The sequence below is a fragment of the Furipterus horrens genome, unplaced genomic scaffold (assembly GCF_987537825.1).
Source record: "Furipterus horrens unplaced genomic scaffold, mFurHor1.1.pri manual_scaffold_4, whole genome shotgun sequence".
NCBI lineage: Eukaryota > Metazoa > Chordata > Mammalia > Chiroptera > Furipteridae > Furipterus > Furipterus horrens.
The window spans coordinates 148982629-149004886 of NW_028327174.1; the positions used below are offsets into that span (position 1 = coordinate 148982629).

A 22258-nucleotide genomic window follows, 5' to 3' on the forward strand; every position below is an offset into this window, starting at 1 on the left:
GATATTTTGAAGTAATATAGGTCATTTTAAATTTTCACTATTAAATCTTTTAACTATTTATCTATTTATTTATTTATTTTAGATTATCATTTTATATAAAGTAATATGACTTTTCTAAAGACCAGAAAATTTGTTTATAGTTCAAAAAAATATTTTTAAAATTATTTAGTTATTTTTATTTTTAATTTATCTTTAGTATATTTTATTTATTATGTTGTTACAGTTGTCACAATCTCTTTTCCCTTTGCTTCCCTCTGCCCAGTAACCCCCTTCCCTCCAGCAACCCCACTCCCCCTTAGTTCATGTCCATGGGTCATGCAGTTAAGTTCTTTGGTTTCACCTTTCCTATATATTATTCTTAACTTTCCCCTGTCTATTCTGTACCTACCGATTATGCTTCTTAATCCCTGCACCATTTCCCCATTTCTCCCCATCCCACCTCCCAGCTGATAACCTTCCAAATGATCCCCATACCTATGATTCTGTTCCTATTCTGGTTTGCTTAGTTGGATTTTTGTTTTTATTTTTTAGATTCAGTTGTTGATACTTGTGAGTTTGTTGACATTTTAATGTTCATAGTTTTGATATTCTTTTTCTTAAATAAGTCCCTTTAACATTTCATATAATAAGGGCTTGGTGATGATGAACTCCTTTAGCTTTACTTTGTCTGGGAAGCACTTAATCCATTTTAAATGATAGCTTTGCTGGTTAGAGTAATCTTAGTTATAGGTCCTTGCTTTTCATCACACTGTTTGCCAGTCCCTTCCTGCCTGCAAGGTTTCTTTTGAGAAATCCACCAACAGTCTTATGGGAACTCTTTTGTAGGTAAGTCTCTGCTTTTCTCTTGCTGCTTTTAAGATTCTCTCTTTATCTTGAACCTTTGGCATTTTAATAACAATGTGCCTTAGTGTGGTCCTCTTTGGGTCTAGCTTGTTTGGGATTCTCTGTGCTTCCTGGACTTGTATGTCTATTTCCTTCGCCAAATTTGGGGAGTTTTCCTTCATTATTTTTTCACATAAGCTTTCAATTTCTTGCTCTTCCTCTTCTCCTTCTGGCACCCCTATGATTCAGATGTTTACACATTTAAAGTTGTCCCAGAGGTTTCTAAGCCACTGCTTGTGTTTTTCAATCTTGTTTCCTTATTCTATATTGGTTGACCGCTTATTTCTTCCTTATGTTCCAAATCATTGATTTGAATCCCAGTTTCTTTCCCTTCACCATTGGTTTTGTATTTTTCTTTGTTTCACTTAGCGTAGCCTTCACTTCTTCCCTTATGCATTTGCCGTACATAAGCATATCTGTCAATTCTGTGAGCATCTTTATCACCAGTGTTTTGAATTCTGTGCCTGTTAAGTTAGTTATCTCCTCGTTGCTTAGTTCTATCACTGGAACCTTGATCCATTCCCTCTTTTCGGCCATATTTTTCTGTCTCCTCGTCTTGACAGGATCCTGTGTTTACCTCTGTGTCTTAGGTAGAGCTGTCATACCTGTTTTGTTGCAAGAGGCAGAGCTTAGGTATTTGTCAGTACAGGGCAACCTGTTTCATCATGTTGTGGTGCTGTCTGTGGGGGAGGGGTCTGAGAGGGAACAATGCCACTTGCTCAGCACTCACCCCTTTTCCCAGCACTTCTCCCACTTCCCATATGGGACTGACACCCCTCTGCCTGTTGTCCTTGTTGTGGTTCGCAGAGTAGGTGAGTCTGTGGATGTTCTAGGACCTTGGGGGCCCTCTAAACAAGCAGATTCTGCTGAGAGACAAGCAGTTTCTTTCTCCACCACCACCCCCACACACTGGTTTCCTCAGTCAGAAACAATGAGGCTTTAATTTCCCTGGTGCTGCATCCATGAACTGTTCAGTCTGGTCTGATGCTGGGAGCACTTCCCAAGTGTCCCTTCCTACTTTAATGTGTTGGTAAGCTTTCTGTTGGCCGGGCACAGCTGCTGCCATCACACTGTGTCCTCTCTTCCCTGGCTCCACTCCTACTACCTGTCTGGATGAGTATTTCTTCTTTAATCTTTTTTATTTTATTTATTTTTTACTGAAGGGCCCTCCACTTCCTCACTGCTTGAGCAGGGGGTCATTTCTATATCTTTTTGTTTGTTTGTTTGTTTTTAGAAAGAGGGGAAAGGCGAAAGAGAGGGAGAGAAACATCAATGTGTGATTGTCTCTCATGCGCCCCACACTGGGGACCTGGTGTGCAACCCAGGAATGTGCCCTGACTGGGAATCGAACCAGCGACACTTGGTTTGCAGGCTGACGCTCAATCCACTGAACCACAGCAGCCAGGGCTTCTTCTTTAATCTTTGTTTGTTGGACTTCCATGCAAATCGACTTTCTGGAACTTACGGTTGTCTCCAGTTTTGAGGTAGTTGTATTATCTCTTATGTGGAGGGAGACGCAGCATGTCTACCTACACTTCCATCTTGGCCAGAAGTCCTACTTATTTTTCTTTTTATATTTATAATTAATACTTAGTGCATATAAAAGACTATATATAACTTATTAATAGCTTAAGAATATAATCAAATAAAGACTTGCTAACTTGGTGGGTTACTTCTATACCTGTTAGATTCATCCATTCTGATTTTCCCCCCACTTTATCTCTTACAAGGTAGCTTCTCCTAAGTCATGGAGAGATTCTTTTGTGTCTATGTTCTAATTGTACCTAAGAAAAAGTTTTCTCATTTAATATCAGCCAGGTTTGCCTATCTTTCTAAGTGCACATTCGCTGAGTGCTTGCTATGTGAAAGGCAATTCTTATCAGTGTTCTTCCTAATAAGCAGGTATTACCATTCTTCTATGGGTGAAGTTTGCCTTAAGCCACATTCAATAGAAAACCCAACACTAACTAATATACATACACATGGGCTTATTTTTTCTTTCTCAACAAGAAAGTCTGCAATTAATACTGCAAGGTTAGTATGGCAGCAAAACAGTATCATATGTGACATGAAGTCTTACATTAGATTTCTTAGAGGCAGACCCTGATTTATGAACATATGATTTACTAAGGAAATGTTCCAAGACAAGAATATGATCATATGCTGAAGTCTAGCATAGGGTAGTTTCAGCATGGACTCTGGAGGGGAATTTTTGAGTGAAATTTAGGGCAGAGTTTTTTCACCTGAGACAAGGGAGCTGGGCTTTCAAAAACCTTGTGAGGCTGAGGGAAGAATGCAGACTCACAAAAACTTTCACCTTTTATTTAAGAGGGCAAAACATCATCAGTACATAAGAGCAATCCTTGCAAGAAGAACTGCAAGTGATTGAAAGCATATAGAAAGATGGTGGTGGTAGTGGTGGTGGCAGTGGCGGTGGCATGAGTATGGAATACATATAGAAATATTATCAAACAGTCCAGTATATAAGGGTATTTGAGCAGAATACCAATATTGTTCACTATACCAGAGTTCTCCCATCTCTCCCTCCTGACATTTTTTAATGTGTAAGCTTTTGTCCCCGTGCTCATCACCTCATGGTCAGAAGTTGGCTGCTCTACATTCAGTCACATACCTATGGTCTAGGTAGGAAGAAGGGGAGAAGATGAAAGACTGAAAAAGAGCATACCAGTTGAGTATGTCTCCTTTTAAAACATTTTTCTTAAACCATTATCTTCCCTATATTTTATTGTCCAGAACAATGTCAAATGGTTATCACATCAACTGGATGGGAGTCTGGGAGGGAGTGTATTTTTAGTTGTGCATATTGCTTCCCAGGGTAAAATGAGGATCTGTTGGTAAGGAAGTAGGGTTGGTGGCAATGGATATTAGGTAAACTACTACAACATTTGGTGCCTCTTCATTTTATAGAGGATAAACAGAGATTGAGAGTTTACATAACTTGCTGAAATCACACAAACCACACGTAGTAAACCAAGCCTGTGTAATAGGCTGGGCAGTGTTTCATGCATCCTCTTCATGGGAGTGTTCTCTGAGCTAGGGATGGTAATTGGACTAGAATAAGTGTTTCTTCATCTTGGCACCTAAACAGGAAATAGTTCACTGATTTCATCTCTACCAAATGGCTTTTACTTTCATCTTTTACATTCATTCCTCAGAGTCTTAAGCCCCCTAGCGCCAACCCTGACTATTAAGATTTGGAACAACTGAATTTACTCCCTTTTATCTGAGACCTGCAGAAGGAATTTGTTTAACATGACCTTGAAAGTTAATATATGAATAGCTCAGGGGTGGGTACTAAGGTATGGGGATACAGAATTCAGTCCTATTTATTTCCCTAATAAGAAATTCACACTGCTCTCTCTCACCCTTTTATAACTGTGTACTGCAGAGTTGGAGTTTTAATACATATAGTACATATTTTAAGTTTCCTGTGGACAAGAAGCATAGCTTAGGTTTCTTTTGTGCTTTCATGGGGCCTAGCAGAGTCCAGTAAACATGGCATGTATTTAACTGCTAGATGAGATTTCTGGGCTATGTAGGTGACAGTCTGAGGGGAGACTAAATTTTGGGACAAGCCTGTCCCAACTTCCACTTGAGTAACACCGCTTAAGATTTATCTATCTACTGCAGAATTTCTCAGCATAAGGCAGAAAGTTTAACATTATTATTTTTTGGTTTGTTTTGTGCTGTAGATGTGGGGGTTATGAATCACTATTTTAAGACTTAAATCAAGCTGTTACATTCTAATTAAATTAACAACTTTCTAAATCCCCCAAATCTCTACTCTGTTTTCTTTTCCAGTTCCAAGTAACTTTACTCATTCAAATAAAATTTTCTTGAAAATATCAAACTATTCAATAAATACATTTAAAAAAAACAAAGAATATAAATAAAATGAGGGAAAATAAGTTTGGACATAATTGTCATTTCTAATAAAATGGACAGGCTCCTTCCAGTAATGTGTTATGGACCACCAAAACACATGCAAGTAAGTGACAAAGGCCACCACACATTTGATATTTTAATCAAATAATATTGACTACAGTGATAGTGGAAAGTATTTTAAAAAGAAAAAATTAAACATTGGCAAAAGATAGCCAGGTTGAAAGATACCTAAATAAGAAATCAGAAGTCTTAGGTTAAAGTTCTATTGCAGGTATATGTTGGCTATTTAATTTTGGATTAAAATCACTGAATACCTCCAATGTGTTGGTCACCATGATGGGCACTGGGAGTACAAGGTAAAGAAAATAAAATCTCCACTAGAAAAAAAAATCTTACTTACATTTATTTTTTTAGTCAAATTTTTATTTTTTATTATATTTTGTTGATTATGCTTTTACAGTTGTCCCAATTTTCTCCTCTGGACCCCCTCCAACCAGCCTCTGCTCACTTCCTCAGGCAATCTTCAAACCATTGTCCATGTCCACGGGTCATGCATTTGTGTTATTTGGCTACTCTATTTCCTATGCTGTATTTACATTGCCATGACTATTCTGTAACTATCAATTTTTTACTTCTTAATCCCTTCACTTTTCACCCATCCCCCAACTTCCTTCCCATCTGGCAATCATCAAAATGTTCTCTGTATCTATTATTGTGTTTCTGTTTTGCTTGCTTGTTTAATTTGTTTTTTAGATTTAATTGTTGGTAGATATGTATTTATTGCCTTCTTATTATTCATATTTTTTATCTTTTTCTTCTTTCAGAAGATCCTTTATCATTTCATATAATGCTGGTTTGATGGTGATGTACTCCTTTAGCTTTTTATTGTCTGGGAAGCTCTTTATCCTTTGAGTCTAAATCATAGCTATGCTGGGCAGGGTAATTTTGGTTGTGGGCCCTTGCTTTTCATCACTTCAAATATTTCTTGTCAGTCCCTTCTAGCCTGCGAAGTTTCTTTTGAGAAATCAGCTGACAGTCTTATAGGAGCTCCCCTGTAGGTAACTAACTGCTTTTCTCTTGCTGCTTTTAAGATTCTCTCTTTGTCTTTAACCTTTGGCATTTTAATTATGATGTGTCTTGGGGTGGGCCTCTTTGGGTCATCTTGTTTGGAACTCTCTGTGCTTCATGGACTTGTATGTCTACTTACTTCACCAAGTTAAGAACGTTTTCTTCCATTATTTTTTCAGATAAGTTTCTATTTTCTTGCCCTCTCTCCTCCTTCTAGCACCTCCATGATGCAAATGTTGGTATGCTTGAAGTTGTCCCAGGGGCTCCTTACACTGTCCATTTTTTAAAATTATTTTTTCTCCTTGCTGTTTTGATTCGGTATTTTTTGCTTTCTTATATACCAAATTGATGATTTGATTCTCAGCTTCATCCACTCTACTGTTGAGTCCCTGTAAATTGTTCTCTTTTAATTAGTTTATCCTTCATTTCTGACTGATTCTTTTTTATTGTTTCCATGCACTTCTTTTTAGGATTTTACTTATTTATTACTAGAGAGAGGGAGAGAAACATCAATATGTGGCTGCCTCTTGCACACCCCCACCTAGCCTGCAACCCAGGCATTTTCCCTGACTGGGAATCAAACTGGTGACCTTTTGGTTTGCAGGCCAGCACTCAAACCACAAAGCCACACCAGCCAGGGCTCCATGCAATTTTTTATGCTGTTGAAGCTCTCACTAAGTTCTTCACTGAGCAACCTTATAACCAGTGTTTTGAACTCTGCTCTAGTAGCTTGTCTCCATTTTATTTAGTTCTTTTTCTAGAGTTTTGTTCTGTTCTTTCATTTGGGCTATGTTTCTTTGTCTCCTCATTATGGCAGCCTCCCTATTTTTGTTTTTATGTATTAAGTAGAGCTGCTATATCTCCCAAGCTTGGGATAGTGGCCTAATGTAGTAGGTATCCTTTAGGGCCCACTGAAACAGCCACCTCTATCATGACCAAGCTTGGTACTCGTGGTACATCCACTGTGTGGGCTGTGTCCACCCTCCAGTTCTGCACATGGCTGCTACTTGTGCTGGGCTTGGAGATGCCCAGGTGAGGCCAAGCTGTGAACCAAGGCTGGCTGCTGCTATTGCCAGACCTGGGGCAACTTACTAAGACATACAGGGCTTGCTGAACCCAGATGCTGCTTGTTTGAGATAATTTAGGAAAAACTGAACCATGAACTAAGACCAACCATTTATATGGAAAACTCATGGAAACAGCTTGGGTAGGCCTGAAAGTTGGGTGGGCAAGGCCTCAGGGAACCACCAGGGTAGACACGGTGTGAGCCAGGTTGATGGAGTCTCAGATAGGGTGCCCACCTGTTGTCTCTGTGGCTCTGTGGGGGAGGGCTCAGAAATGGAACAGTTGTCTCTGCCAGCACTTGTGTCTGAGAAAAAGCTGCCCCCCCCCCCAGCTCTCACCCTGATGCTGAACAATTCAATTCCTCCCTGAATGTTTCTGATGCCTTTCAAGCTGATGCCCCAGTGATGGAGCTCAGAAGGAGTGAGTCTGAGTAAGTCCATGCATGGACTTTGTAAGAGAAACTGTCAGGGAGCCTAACAGTTTTTATCTCCCACAGCTTCAATCTCTGGTGATTTTTACAGTCAGAAGTTATGGGAATGTGACTGGAAGATGGTGGAGGAGTGAGGGGAGGCTGCGTTTTCAGGCTCCCGAGACCCGTCTGCAGTTTGGGCTAATTGCAGACAGAACATCTCAGTGAGCAGCTGGGACACTGGCAGGAGTCGAGCCTTGGCACTGCTGGGTTAGAGAAAAACCATCTGGGAACAACCTGTTTAGTGAAGATAGTGAAAGAAGAAAAAGGGACAAAACGGGATTCCTGACTGGGGTGGCTGCCTGAGCTGTGGCTGAAAGGACACAAAGGCTTTTTGGCGACCACAGGCTTCCCCAGAGGGAAGTCAGGAGGAAAGCGGATCTCTACCGGGTGGAAGAGACAGGACTCGACCAGGTGGCATAGGCGTTGAAAGATGGGAGACAGCGTGCTGCTGAGCAAGTGAAATTGTAATTTTTTTCTTTATATTTTTCTCTTGTGAACTACGGAGAGGGGGGGAAAGTTAGGGGGTGAAAGTACATTCTTTTTTTTTTTTTTTTTAATTTTTTTATTTTGGTTTTTCAATTACAGTTGTCCCCTTTTCCCCCAATTTCTCTCCCCCACCCAACCCACCCCCTCTCCCACAATCATATCCCTTCCCGTTGTCCATGTTGAAAGTACATTCTTGAGGAGCGCAGGCGCATAGGTGCGCATGCTCACTCCCCAACCCTCCCCTTGGGTCGTGGGCACGCATAGGGAAGTGCCATCATTCACTGGCCCAAGTGCACAGGGCCAAGAGTCCAGGGGCCCCTCGGGCACACCCCAACAGACATAAGATCAGTGCCCAAATGGGCGCAGGGAGGGACCTCTGGATACACAGAAGACTGTCCGCAGTTGCCCCTGGCCAGGTCCAGTGGGAGCCAGGCCCGAGTGCCAGGCCGGAATGCAGAGCATTCGCTCGGGCTCGGTGCGTACCCACCCAGGCGGGTGTGGGAACGGTGGGCGGCTGTGGCGCCAGAACAGCAGGCAGCAGCGACTCACAGACACTCACTCAGAGCGCTGTGCTGAGGCTAGATCCCCGGCTGCCTTGGGCGAACAGGGGCGCACAAGTGCCAAAATACCTCGCCGATATCAATAGGCACCAATTGCTCACTTCCACTATACACAAGTGTCTGCGGCCCAGCACTGGCAGGCGAGAGACCATCTCCTGGAGCACAGTGCGGCAGACCTGAGGATAACTCCCTGGCCACCTTGGGAAACTCCCGGAGCGCTACACGACAGGCCTGAGGCGGGCTCTCGGGCCACCTTACCCACTCACAGGCATGCCTGCAAAGACACCTTGGCTAGCTCCAACAGACACCAAAGGAACACGCAGTGCGGGGGTCCACTGCTGCAAGAAACAGGAAGCTCTGACCCACCTCATTAGACCAGCTGTGGATACAGAAAAACAAGACAACACACAAAGGCTGGACTGACATCTCCACAAAAGAATTCAAGATAAAGTGGATAGAGTGACTCTCAATCAACTAGCCAGAACAAAGATCCTAACAAAAAGCATCTGAAATATAACCAGACAGCATAAACAAATGATATAAAAGATACCCCAAGAACATCAGGCTCAGGAGATCAAAGGGACTGCACCACTGAAACCCCTAGATCTACCATAAAGAATCTCATACCACAAAGGTGGGAAGGCAAAGCAGACAAATCCAAATAACAAAAACAAACAAGAAGAATCCAACATGGTAAGACGCAGAAACAATCTCTCAATGAAAAGAAAAGAGGAATCCCCAGAAAGAGAGGTGGATGGAATAGACATAGCCCAAATGTCAGACATGGAATTAAAAACTATGGTGGTGAAGAAGCTCAATATGCTTGAAAGCCTCAAAAACAACTATGACAACCTCCAAGGAAATTACCAACAGCTCTGAGAAAATTACAGGGAACTTGCAGAGAACTACACCAGTATAAAAAAAGACATAGAGACTTCCGGCCAAGATGGAGGCTTAGACGGACACGCTAGGTCTCCCTCTACAACTATAGTGGAATACAACTACTTTAAAACAAAGGATAACTAGAAATTCCAGAAAATAAAGCTACACGGAAGCCCAACATATGAAGTTATAAACCAGCGGTGCCATTTGGGCAGGTAAGAGTTAAAGAAGGCAAAGCTGTTTGCGGAGCGGCGGGGCGGGGCGGCGAAAAATCCTGGAGGCAATCAAGCCCCTGGCGTGCGTGACTCCAATCAAGCCCCTGGCTTGCGCGACTCCGGGCGCTGGGGAGCAGCCGCAGCATCGCCTTGAACAGTGAGGCCCAGGGGGGCGGGAGGACGGATCCCGGTCTCCTAGCTGAATAACTGTGTGAATCCATCTTGGACCCCCGCCCCCACAGAAAGCACCACAGGGCTGCGAAATAGGTCGCGGACAGGCAGGCGCCGGCGGTCGCTGAATTGTGACGCGTACGCAGGCACTGCCCCCTGCCCCCGACAGCCGGCCCAGGAAAACAAAACGCATCTGTCAAAATGAGGCAGGCAACTATAGAGATCCCGGTAACACAACTCACCAGGCAGCAGATAGAGAACCTGACAGATGAACAGATAAGAAACCTGTCAGAGGCTCAGTTCTGGGCCATTGTTATCAGGTGGCTTACAGAATTCACAAAAGAGCAGGAAAAAGATATGAAAGAAGCGAAAAACTTTCATAACGAAAGGAACAAAACCACATACGAGACAGATGGTGAGGAATCCAGAGTCCATTTCAACAAACTGGAATATGGAGAAGGAACAAGCAGTCAACCAATGCAGCGAGAGGAAATGGCAAGCAACAATGAGAGGATCAGAAACCTCTGGGACAGCTATAAAAGGCCCAACATAAGAATCATTGGTTTGCCAGAGAATGAGGAAGATGAACTAGAACTTGAAAAATTGAGTGAAAATATAATAAAGGAGAACTTCCCAGACTTGGGGAAGGGAATAGACTTGCAGGTCCAGGAAGCAAGGAGAGTTCCCAAGAGACTGGACCCAGGGAGAACCACTCCAAGACACATTATAATCAAAATGTCAAAAATTAAAGATAAAGAGAGAATCTTAAAAGCAGCAAGAGAGAAGAAAAGAATTATGTACAAAGGGGTCCCAATTAGACTATCAGCTGACTTCTCAAGGGAAACCCTACAGACAAGAAGGGACTGGCAAGAAATATTCAAAGTAATGAAAATCCAAAACCTACAACCACGAATACTCTATCCAGCGAAATTGTCATTCAGAATAGAAGGACAGAGAAAGTGTTTCCAGGACAAAATAAAACTGAAAGAGTTCATTAGATCCAAACCACTGTTATATGAGAAGTTAAAGGGACTGGTTTAAAAAACAGAAGCTAGGGAGATGAAACAAAGGCAAACGAAACAGGCAACGAGAATGGAAAAGGAACTGTGGGTAAGGGAAACATAGTGGGGGGAGGCCAACAGGGAGGGGGAGTGGGGAGAGGGAGGGAGATGATATAGGAATTGGGGATCATGGTAGGAGGGAATGGAATAGACGGAGAGAGGTTGGGAGGAACTGTAAGCACAACTAATGGACATAATCTAAAAGTGGGGGACAACTGGAGGGAGGGGGCCACCGGGTGGAGGGGAGCAGAGGGAAGGGAAAGGGGCACAAATGTAATATTTTAATCAATAAAACACATTAAATCTGAAAAAAAAAAAAAAAAAGAAACTGTTAACAAGAACCAGGAAGAAATGAAGAATGCAATCTCTGAACTGAAAAACACAGTACAATCAGTCAAAAGCAGACTAAATGAAGCAGAGGACCATATTAGTGAGTTAGAGGATAATGTAGGAAATAATTCTCAAATGATACAGCAAAATGAAAAAAGATTGAAAAAATATGAACAAGATGTAAGGGAATTACAGGATAGCATTAGAAAAATAAGTTAAGGATCATTGGAATACAAGAGGGAGAAGAAAAGGAGCATGGAATTGAAAATCTGATAGGAGAAACAGTGACAGAAAATTTTCTGAACCTGATGAGAGAAAAAGTTATGCAAGTCCAAGAAGCACTGAGAGTTCCAATAAAGAGGAACCCAAAAAAAAACCCACTCCAAGGCACATCATAGTTAAAATGGCAACATTCCAAGACAAAGAGAAAATCCTAAAAGCAGCAAGAGAAAAATAGCAAATAACTTACATGGGAGCTCCAATAAGACTATCGACCGATTTCTCAACAGAAACATTACAAGCCAGAAGGGAATGGTCAAAAATATTTCAAGCAATGAAAAACAAAGGCCTGCAACCAAGAATACTCTACCCAGCAAGGCTCTCATTCAAAATAGAAGGTGAAATAAGGAGTTTCTCAGACAAAGGAAGACTAAAAGAATACATCTCCACAAAACCAGCATTGAAAGAGATGCTAAAGGGAATGTTCTAAGAAAAAGGAAGATAAAAAACAACAACAACAACAAAAAGAGTAGAGGAACAGAGATACGAAGGGAAATGAATAAATACACGTCAATAATAACCTTAAATGTAAATGGATTAAATGCTCCAATTAAAAGACATAGGGTAACGGGATGGATAAGAAAACAGGACCCACATATTTGCTGTCTACAAGAAACACACCTCAAAACAAAAGATTTACATAGACTGAAAGTAAAGGGATATAAAAAAATATTCCAAGCAAACGGACCTGAAAAAAAAGCTGGGGTAGCAGTCCTCATATCAGACAAAACGGATTTCAAAGCAAGGGCAATAAAAAGAGACAAAGAACGACATTTCATAATACTTAAAGGAACAATCCATCAAGAAGATATAACACTGATAAACATATATGCACCCAACATAGGAGCACCCAAATACATAAAGCAAATACTAGAAGACCACAAGAAGGATATTAACAACAACACACTCACAGTAGGGGACTTCAACACTCCATTATGAACAATATATACAGGCATTGAACAACACACTAAACCACATGGACTTAACTGATATATATAGAACTTTTCACCCCAAAGAAGCAAAATATACATTCTTTTCAAAGGCACATGGGACATTTTCAAAGATAGACCACATAATAGGACACAAAACAAGCCTCAACAAATTCAAGAAAATTGAAATCATATCAAGCATCTTTTCAGACCACAATGCCTTGAAACTGAAAATCAACCTCATAGAAAAAAATCAAAGACTCCCAAACTCATGGAGAATGAATAACATGCTATGAAATAATGACTGGGTTAACAATGACATCAAAGAAGAAGTCAAGAAATTTCTAGGAACTAATGACAATGAACACACAACAGTCCAAAACCTATGGGACACAGCAAAAGCAGTCCTAAGAGGGAAGTTCATAGCAATACAGGCATATCTGAAAAGACTAGAAGAATCTCAAATAAAAAATCTAACCCTAAAGCTACAAGAACTAGAACAACAACAACAAACAAAGCCTAGGGCAAAAAGAAGGAAGGAAATCATCAAGATCAGAGCAGAATTAAATGACATAGAGACTAAACAAACAATCCAAAAAATCAACAAAACTAGGAGCTGATTTTTCGAAAAAATAAACAAAATCAACAAGTCTCTAGCCAGGCACATCAAGAAAAAAACAGAGAAGACCCAAATAAACAAAAGCAGAAGTGAAAGAGGAGAAATCACGACTGATACCACAGAAATACAAACAATTGTAAGAAATTACTACAAACAACTGTATGGCAAGAAATTTGACAACCTAGAAGAAATGGACAAATTTCTAGAAACATATAACCTTCCAAAACTGAATCAAGAAGAAGTAGAAAGTCTCAACAGACCAATAACAAAGAAGGAAATTGAAACAGTAATCAAAAATCTCCCTGCACACAAAAGCCCTGGACTGGATGGCTTCACAGGCGAATCTTACAAAATATTTAGGGAAGAACTAACTCCTACCCTCCTCAAACTATTCCAAAAAATCCAAGAAGAGGGAAAAATCCCAAACTCTTTCTATGAAGCCAGTATTACCCTAATCCCAAAACCAGGTCAAGACACAACAAAGAAAGAAAACTACAGGCCAATATCACTGATGAACATAGATGCTAAAATCCTCAATGAAATATTGGCAAACAGGATCCAGCAATACATCAAAAAGATCATACACCATGATCAAGTGGGATTCATCCCAGGGATGCAAGGATGGTTTAATATTCACAAATCAACAAATATAATACATCACCTAAACAAAATGAAAGACAAAAATCACATGATCATATCAATACATGCAGAAAAAGCATTTGATAAAGTACAACACCCATTTATGATGAAAACACTCAGCAAAATGGGAATAGAGGGAGCATACCTTAACATAATTAAGGCTATCTATGAGAAGCCTGAAGCCAACATCATACTCAATGGACAAAAACTGAAAGCATTCCCCCTGAAATCAGGAACTAGACAAGGCTGTCCACTCTCCCCACTTCTATTCAAAATAGTGTTGGAAGTCCTAGCCACAGCAATCAGACAAGACAAAGAAATAAAAGGCATCCAAATTGGGAAAGAAGAAGTAAAACTATCATTATATGCAGACAACATGATAGTATACCTAGAAAACCCTATGAACTGCACTAAAAGACTACTCGATATAATAAGTGAATTTGGCAAAATAGCAGGGTACAAAATAAATATACATAAATCTAAGGCATTTCTGTACACCAACAATAAAATATCAGAGACAGAGACAAAAAGAAAATACCATTTACTATAGCAACAAGAAAAATAAAATACCTAGGAGTAAACTTAACCAAAGAGATAAAAGGCCTGTACTCTGAAAATGATGCAACATTGAAGAAAGAAATTAAGGAAGATACAAATAAATGGAAGCAAACACCATGTTCTTGGATGGGAAGAATCAACATCATCAAAATGGCCATACTACCCAAAGCAATTTACAGATTCAATGCAATCCCTATTAAAATACCAATGACATATTTCACTGACCTAGAACAAATCCTCCAAAAATTCATATGGAACCAAAAAAGACCCCGAATAGCAAAAGCAATCTTGAGACAGAATCACACAGCAGGAGGAATCACGATACCAGATATCAAACAATACTACAAAGCCACTGTGATCAAAACAGTCTGGTACTGGCATAAGAACAGACATATAGATCAGTGGAACAGAATTGAAAGCCCAGAAATAAACCCAGGCCTCTATGGTCAACTAATCTTTGATAAAGGAGGAAGGAACATAAAATGGAATGAGAAGAGCGTCTTTAACAAATGGTGCTAGGAGAACTGGACAGGGACGTGCAAAAAAATGAAACTAGACCACCAACTTACACCACACACGAGAATAAACTCAAGATGGATTAAAGACTTAAATGTAAGCTGTGACACCATAAAAGTCCTAGAGGAAAACATAGGCAGGAAAATTTCAGATATCTCACATAACAATGTCTTCATGGATACATCTCCTAAGGCAAGAGAAATAAAGGAAAAAATAAACAAATGGGACTACTTCAAACTAAAAAGTTTCTGCTCAGCAAAAGAAAACCTGAGCAAGATGAAAAGGAAACCAACCATATGGGAAAACATAGTTGCCAATGATATCACAGAGAGGGGACTGATCTCCAAAATATATAAAGAGCTTATACGACTCAACATCAAGAAAACAAACAACCCAATTTAAAAATGGGCAAAGGACCTGAACAAACACTTCTCTGAGGAAGACATACAGACGGTTCACAGGCACATGAAAAAATGCTCAACATCACTAGCCCTCAGAGAGATGCAAGTAAAAACCACAATAAGATATCACTTTACACCTGTCAGAATGGCCATCATCAACAAATCAACAAACAACAAATGTTGGCAAGGATGTAGAGAAAAGGGAACCCTACTGCACTGTTGGTGGGAATGCAGACTGGTGCAGCCACTATGGAAAACAGTATGGAATTACCTCAAAAAACTAAAAATGGAACTGCCTTTTGAACCAGCGATTCCACTGCTAGGATTATACCCGAAAAATCCTAAAACCCTAATTCAAAAAAACCTATGCACCCCTATGTTCATAGCAGCCCTGTTTACAATAGCTAAGTGCTGGAAACAGCCTAAATGCCCATCTGTAGATGAGTGGATCAAAAAACTGTGGTACATTTACACAATGAAATACTATGTAGGAGAAAGAAAGAAGGAACTCCTGTCATTTGCGACAACATGAATGGAACTAGAGAGAATTATGCTTAGTGAAATAAGCCAGGCAAAGAAAGCAAAATACCATATGATATCACCTAATACAGGAAACTAAAGAGCAACACAAAGAAATGAACTAAATAGGCAAAGACTAGAATAGTAGTCAGTAGGGGGGAGGGGGGAGGGAGAGAAGGGGAATAAGTAAGGGAAGGGTCTAGTCAAGGAACGTGTATAAATGACTCATGGACATGGACAACGGGGAGGGATATGATTGTGGGAGAAGGGATGGGCTGGGAGGGCGGAGCAATGGGGGAAAAATGGGACAACTGTAATTGAAAAATCGAAAAATAAAATTAAAAAATAAATAAATAAAAGAAGTTATGGGGACTTATCTTCCTGGCACTTATCTTCCTGGCGGGCATGGTCTGGAGCTGGGACCCTTTACTCCTTTGATATCCTTCCTAATTTTTATCTACCACATGTGGGTGTGGGAAGAGTCCATCCTGCCCCTCCTACTAGTAACAATGTAGTTTCTTCTTTAATTCTGTAGTTGTAGGATTTCTATTCAACTCAATTTCTGATGGTTCTGAATGATGGTTGTTCTATAGTTTAGTTGTAATTTTGATGTGGTTGTGTGAGGAGATGAGTACCATATTTAGCTATGCTGCCATCCTGACCAGAAGTCTGGAAAATCTTACTTAGCTTTGAATCACCAAAAGTATCATGCAAATGACCTACTCCAGATACCAATATTGGTGAATTGTGATATGCTTACTTTCACTTAAGAATTTCAGAATATTGAGCCATTTTATGATAAAATCATTATAGCCTTACATACTTTTGAAAATACAGTTTATTCAAGAATATAAACAATGTAATGGATATATTTGGTTACATACAGATACACATGATCAACATTTAGTGTTTTCAAAGGTGGTGATATAGAGCCTGCTTTTATTTTTGTCTCTATAGTAAAATTATTGACAAAGTAATGAAACAAGATATAGTGTTCTACAGTTGCTTGCCTCTATACAGTAATTCTCAGCCTCTTCTATCTTATGTTCTACCAGCAATTATATCCAATATATCTCAACAAATTAGAAGTCAAAAAGCCTACAATTTCAGAAAAAGTCATATTTCATAATTATTCTGTTCTTATGTTTATCACTTATTGTCAGTGTTAAGCCTATGAAAAATTGCAGTGGAAATTGTTAAGGCCCTAAGATAAGTAAACACTATTCCATTAGTAGTTTAAAATGTTGTTATTGTGGTTGAATATAAATTATTTTCTTACCTTAGTAACAGTAAAACACAAAGATGTTTAATAAAAAAAAACATTGCCATCAATATTTATGACATCAGGTAGACAAAGCAGAAAAAAGGTTTTAGCATTCAGATGTCAGATGATTTGAAAATAAAGCTCATGGGTGCCAAAGGTATATCAAGAATACAGTTGGTCAAAACAAATGAAGGTAGAAAAGAAATCAAATGAATATTTCATAGCAAGCAGGGTCATTCAGAAGCTGGACAACAAAAATACTGGTGCACGTAGAAAGAAAGGATTAGAAAAAATTTTGTCCAAGGTGGCAAGTATATCAAAAGTCATTGATCCCTGGAAGCCCAGGTCAGAAGGACATGGTATGCTACAAACATAAGGGACAGCCAATTATTAAAATTATAATATTAATCTTGTGTCTCATCTAAGATCTCTAGCCTCACCATGGTACTTGGATGCCCTAACCTATGTTGTGGCTCAGTGCTTTTTCTTTAAAAAAAGTGTTTTAGTTTGGTAAATATTTCTAATTATTCCAATTAGGTCTGAACTAAAATTTATTTCACTTCCTTATATAAGAGTGCCTTGCTTTATTTAACTCAGTCTATAAAAATCAGAATTTTTAAAATGAAATAATTAGAGGTGAAATTTACTGTACAAATATTTTATTTATATTTCTTAATTTTTAAATTACTATTGCCTTTTTAGCATATTTATATTATCTGCGTAACCATTAGGTATCTGGTTTGGGGCATCTACAAACTTGATGTTTGTGAGATAGTCAATCTAGGTTTTTACTAGCAGCTCTAGTAGTTAAGCCCATTGTTTGGAAACAGAGAAAATTATGTCCTTATGTAGTTTTTTAAAATGGATCTCTGTTTAAAATTGTACTTGGGCTAAGGCCTTTGTTTCTCCCAGAGGTCTCAGCTCTAAATATAAAGTTCTCTCTGGGCTGAAAGTATAAAAATATGAAGGTTTGTATGTCTTCAGAATATTTGCAGGTCTCTTTACCAATGCCGTATTTAATATATCAATACTTATATTGAATATGCAATGATATAGCGGGAAATAAAAAACGGAACTGAGGATTACAAAAAAAAATTTTTTTTAACAGAAGAGAAACATTCAGCATGCTAAGCACTCTCTATTTCCCTTAAATATTATCTCACTCTCTTTTTTTGACATCTCTTCAATGGTAGCTACTTGAGCTACCCATGCCAGGATCCATAGCTTTCCATCACATTAAGTTTTAGAGAGCTTAAATATGGTTTTCTCTCTTCTTGAATGCTCAGTTTGGTCCTTCAATTGAATTAGAGCAAGATGGTTATCCTTTACACCTATAAATACTCCAGGATTGCTCTTACATTCAAATGAAACACATGAAGAGGGCCAGGGCTCCTTATGAAGGAAAAAGAAGGTCTGGTCTGGCAATGGATTTTCACATTTTTGTAGCTGAGGAAACAAAAGAGAGAGCAACCAATATGTGAATAGAAAATCCAGAGTCAATTTCACATCCCTGTGTTAGAAATGAGAGGGAGATAATTATTTATAACTTGGTATTTTTAGTAAAGCCACTTACTAAGTAGGGGATAGGAGAAGGGGGAAGAAGAAAGAAGTATAGGGTCAATGTGGGAATATTTTATTTGTTTTACTGATAGTATTCTTAGAGAGACATATGGCTTAGAATGATTGGATCTAAATGCAACAGTTCTGGATTTGTACCCCTCTTTTGCCCCATATTATCTCTGAGATATGGGTACATTGCTTTACTTCTTAAGCCTTAGATTTTTGGCTAACCAATTTTCTAGATCAATCAACCTCTTACCCACAGACATGTGAGTGATATAAATTATTATTATTTTAAGTCACTAAGTGTTGGGGGTGGTTTTTTACAGAGCAATACCTGACCAATACAAAAACGCTATCATAGAGTTACTATGAGAATTAAATGAGATAATACTTGTAAAATATTTAGCATAGTGCTTGGTACTTAATAGAGCTCAATATGGGTCATCTCTTATTATTGAGTACTTACATATGCTAAGTACTGTTTTGTTAAGAGAGATACTGGTTACCATCCAGTTTTATATTAATACCATGCATGGCTGTATGAGTTAGCTTTATAATTTTGTGTATTTATATAATTCATCTTCTATATTATACCCTCATTTTCTTCCTTGTCTCAACCTTTGGCTTCTTTGTTCCTTAAGATGTTTATAATCTTCATCATGACCAATATAAAAATACTGCTGAAAAGACTATGCAGTGAATCCTATGATTAGAATGTAGATGGTTATGCTCTCAATTTTGGCATATAGAAATGTTTATGACCTTCCCTTTAGCAGGCTTAGAATAAGAAGTGTTTTGTTTTTGTTGTTGTTGTTTTGCATTTTCCAAAGAAAACTATATTTTACAAAAAAAAAAAAAAACCACTTTGTGGAAGAACATAGTAGTTTCTAAAACCAAATAGGAAGAATTTGAGATCATTATATATAGTAGTGCTTCTCCAATTTCAATGTGCATATGAATCTCCTTAATTTTTGTTAAAATGCTGATTCTAATTAAGTTATGAGGGAGCCTGAAATTCTGCATTTCTATAATAATAGAATCCCAGGTGTTGCAGTACTGCTGGCAGAGACCAGACTTTTGGTAGCAAGGCTACATATGCCATTTCTCTCTCTCTCCTAGTCCAGAAGCAAGTTATTGGTAGTAACTGATTGTGTTTTATGTATAGTACAATAGCACAAACGTAAGTCCTTCCTCAAAATACCCCAAATATCCAAATCTGCACAAATGAGTGGTACCAATCATGACAGCTAAGTGTGTATTTCTATTACCTCCACTGAGTGCTCCTTGTTGTTGGCATGCAGCAAGAAGTCTTTGTCGTTTGTAGGACTCAGGTTTACCATTACTTTCCAACCATCAACATCATCACCTTGCAATTAAAAATATATAAATTCTAAAGTTAAAATTGTAACTCATTTTAATTTAAATGAATTTAATACCCAAAAAATGAATCTCAGATGTCATGTAAAATATCTACTTCATTCAGTAATATGTCTCTTACAAATATTTGCACCCAAATGAAACTAAAGAGGCATTAGACAAGAAGGGGATAATTCTAAGCCACTTGAAGAAGAAAGGTTAGTTTTCTTAGATGCTTTCTAATTATAGAATTGTGACTCTAATTAGTATTCTGGGTGTCAGCTGTACTGTCTGCATGTAAAGCCACACATAGTTGTCCCTCAACATTAGAATATTTTCCAGCCAGCCTTTTTTTTTTTTTTTTTTTTTGTAGCTAAGTGTAGAAATGTGACTAAGTTCTGACCAATTTGAGGCAAGTGGAAGTGTCAGGTGCAACTTCCAATCTGTGTCCTTAGTGGGAAAGAGAATTCATGACCCAAGAATTCATGTACCCATCTTCCTCTGTCCTGCTCATTGGACATTGTCATGGTGGCAAATAATCTTGAAACATGCAAATGTTGGCAGATCCACAAAGAGAGGAGCTGGGTCCCTGGGCAAGTCAGAAATAGAATTTTGCCTAGTTTAAACCACTATTATTCCAGGTCTCTTAAATATAGCCAAATCTTTATTCTATTAAACTGCAAAATGGTTGGGATGGAGTAAATCCTCTAAGAACCTTAGATTTTACTGTGAGCTTGGGCTGGAGAGAACTGTTTCCCATGTGGAGCATCTTTGGATTTGACTTTACCCAAATTTAAGAATTCAAACATTACAGCTACCCAGATCTACAAATTACCTGTTTCGTTGTCAGGTAATTGAGACCCATAGTAACGGAATAACACCTTGTCTGAAAGAGAAAGCATAAAATTCCTTTGGTGATCTATCAAAAGATTTCAACTTTCACATATAGATAATATCAGAAAATATCCTCCTCTTTTATTACATGTTAATAAAAGCAAAACTTTTGTGCCTTTTATTTTGTGGTCTCAAACTATATGATATGCTCTATGAATTTTGCATAAAATATTTAAAATAATTGTTCATAGCACTGGAGGTGTATACCTTTTTATTTTTTTAACCCTCACCAGAGGACATTTTTATTGATTTTAGAGAGAGGAAAAGAAAGGAAGAGAGAGAGAGAGGGACACATCAATGTGAGAGAGAAACATCCATCAATTGCCTCTTGAACACACCCTGACTCAGGACTGAACCCACAACCGAGGCATGTGCACTGACAAGGAATCAAATCCATGACCTTTCAGTTCACAGGACATTGCTCCAACCAACTGAGCAACACCAGTCAGGACTACTAGAAGTTTTACTTTGGTGATATCGATAACGTTGGAAAGATCTAATAGGTAATTTAGTGGTATCAAATATATACATATGGTCTGCCTTTCATGTTTCCCAGCAGATACCACTTCTCAATATCAGCACTCTTTCCTGATAAATCCCAACTAAGTTTTTGAATCGTTCTCAACACAATGATATTCAGGCATTCAATATATTGGAGTTACCGCACAGCATATCATCGATTTGCCACATCCGAGTCAATGCATTGTTTATAGTTTTGGTAAACTGATTGTTATTTATTAGTCATCATTATATCATTACAGACAAAAGAAAATATTCTACCTTTCTCTTGGTTTTTTTTCAAATCTTCAACATAGATCTCATAACCTCCATCCGCAGAAACAAAACTAACGGATTGATCGTTGTATGTGCTCAGGGAAACAAAATCCTCTGTAACAAGTGAAAATCTTGTCATTAAGAATTCAAAAATTTGTACTCATGAGCAATCTCCTAGCAATTTTTTAAAAAATGCTTCCTCAAAAAATTTTTTAAAAAATTTGAACTGTACTTTGTCCATCACTGTTGGATAGATGAAAGACTTTGGTGCAAATTAAACTTAACTCAAAGGCTGAATGGGATTAAAGATGCTAATTTACTGAATGAAGGCCATGGGAGGCCATGCTAATATGTTTATGGAAAATTTTGATGGGAAGAAGGAAGCCGGAAAAGTGATAGACATTGCCTGAGGAAACCTCTGGTTCCTAGGCTCCCCAATGACCTGGATAAATAAATACCGATCTGTAGGGTGTGGTGTTACTCAGAGACTTCCAACAGTCATGGAGAACACAGATGTGATCTCCATTCTGTCCTCTGGCTAAATAACAGAGACACTTAGAGCAGTACTCCCAACTTTTTAAAAATATTCCAATGCACATAGGAAATTATAAAATTTCAATGGCATGCTGGGGTAAACTGGAGCAGATTTAGGAACTACCTAGAAGGGTCCTGGAGAAAAAATGTTATTGTATTTTCTTTATATTATAGAATTATGCTAATAAAATATATAAAACATTAAGGAGATATTAAATATTGAATTTGTATGTGAACTTCTAAAGTAAAAGGATTTAACAATAGTAAGAAATTTCAATGTGCTTCTCAGAACTTAAGGCATTTATGTCAGGAATG

The 22258-nt window shown here is 38.6% G+C and overlaps 1 protein-coding gene across 4 annotated transcripts in view; it reads right to left on the bottom strand.

The window, feature by feature from the left end:
• Positions 1 to 16386: 16386 nt before the first annotated feature.
• The window catches only part of IL33 (interleukin 33), a 49758-nt gene continuing 43886 nt past the window's right edge, over positions 16387 to 22258 (bottom strand). For 3 of the 4 annotated variants that reach the window (XM_090274112.1, XM_090274114.1, XM_090274113.1), the window contains 3 exons: positions 21416 to 21523; positions 19654 to 19751; positions 16387 to 18268 (listed from right to left, as the gene is read on the bottom strand). In XM_090274112.1, coding sequence (XP_090130238.1) covers positions 18059 to 18268; positions 19654 to 19751; positions 21416 to 21523 — 416 coding nt within the window. In that variant the 3' untranslated portion in view covers positions 16387 to 18058. Of the gene's footprint in view, positions 18269 to 19653; positions 19752 to 20576; positions 20628 to 21415; positions 21524 to 22258 lie in introns of all 4 variants that reach the window. The other variant, XM_090274115.1, reaches the window with a different exon arrangement.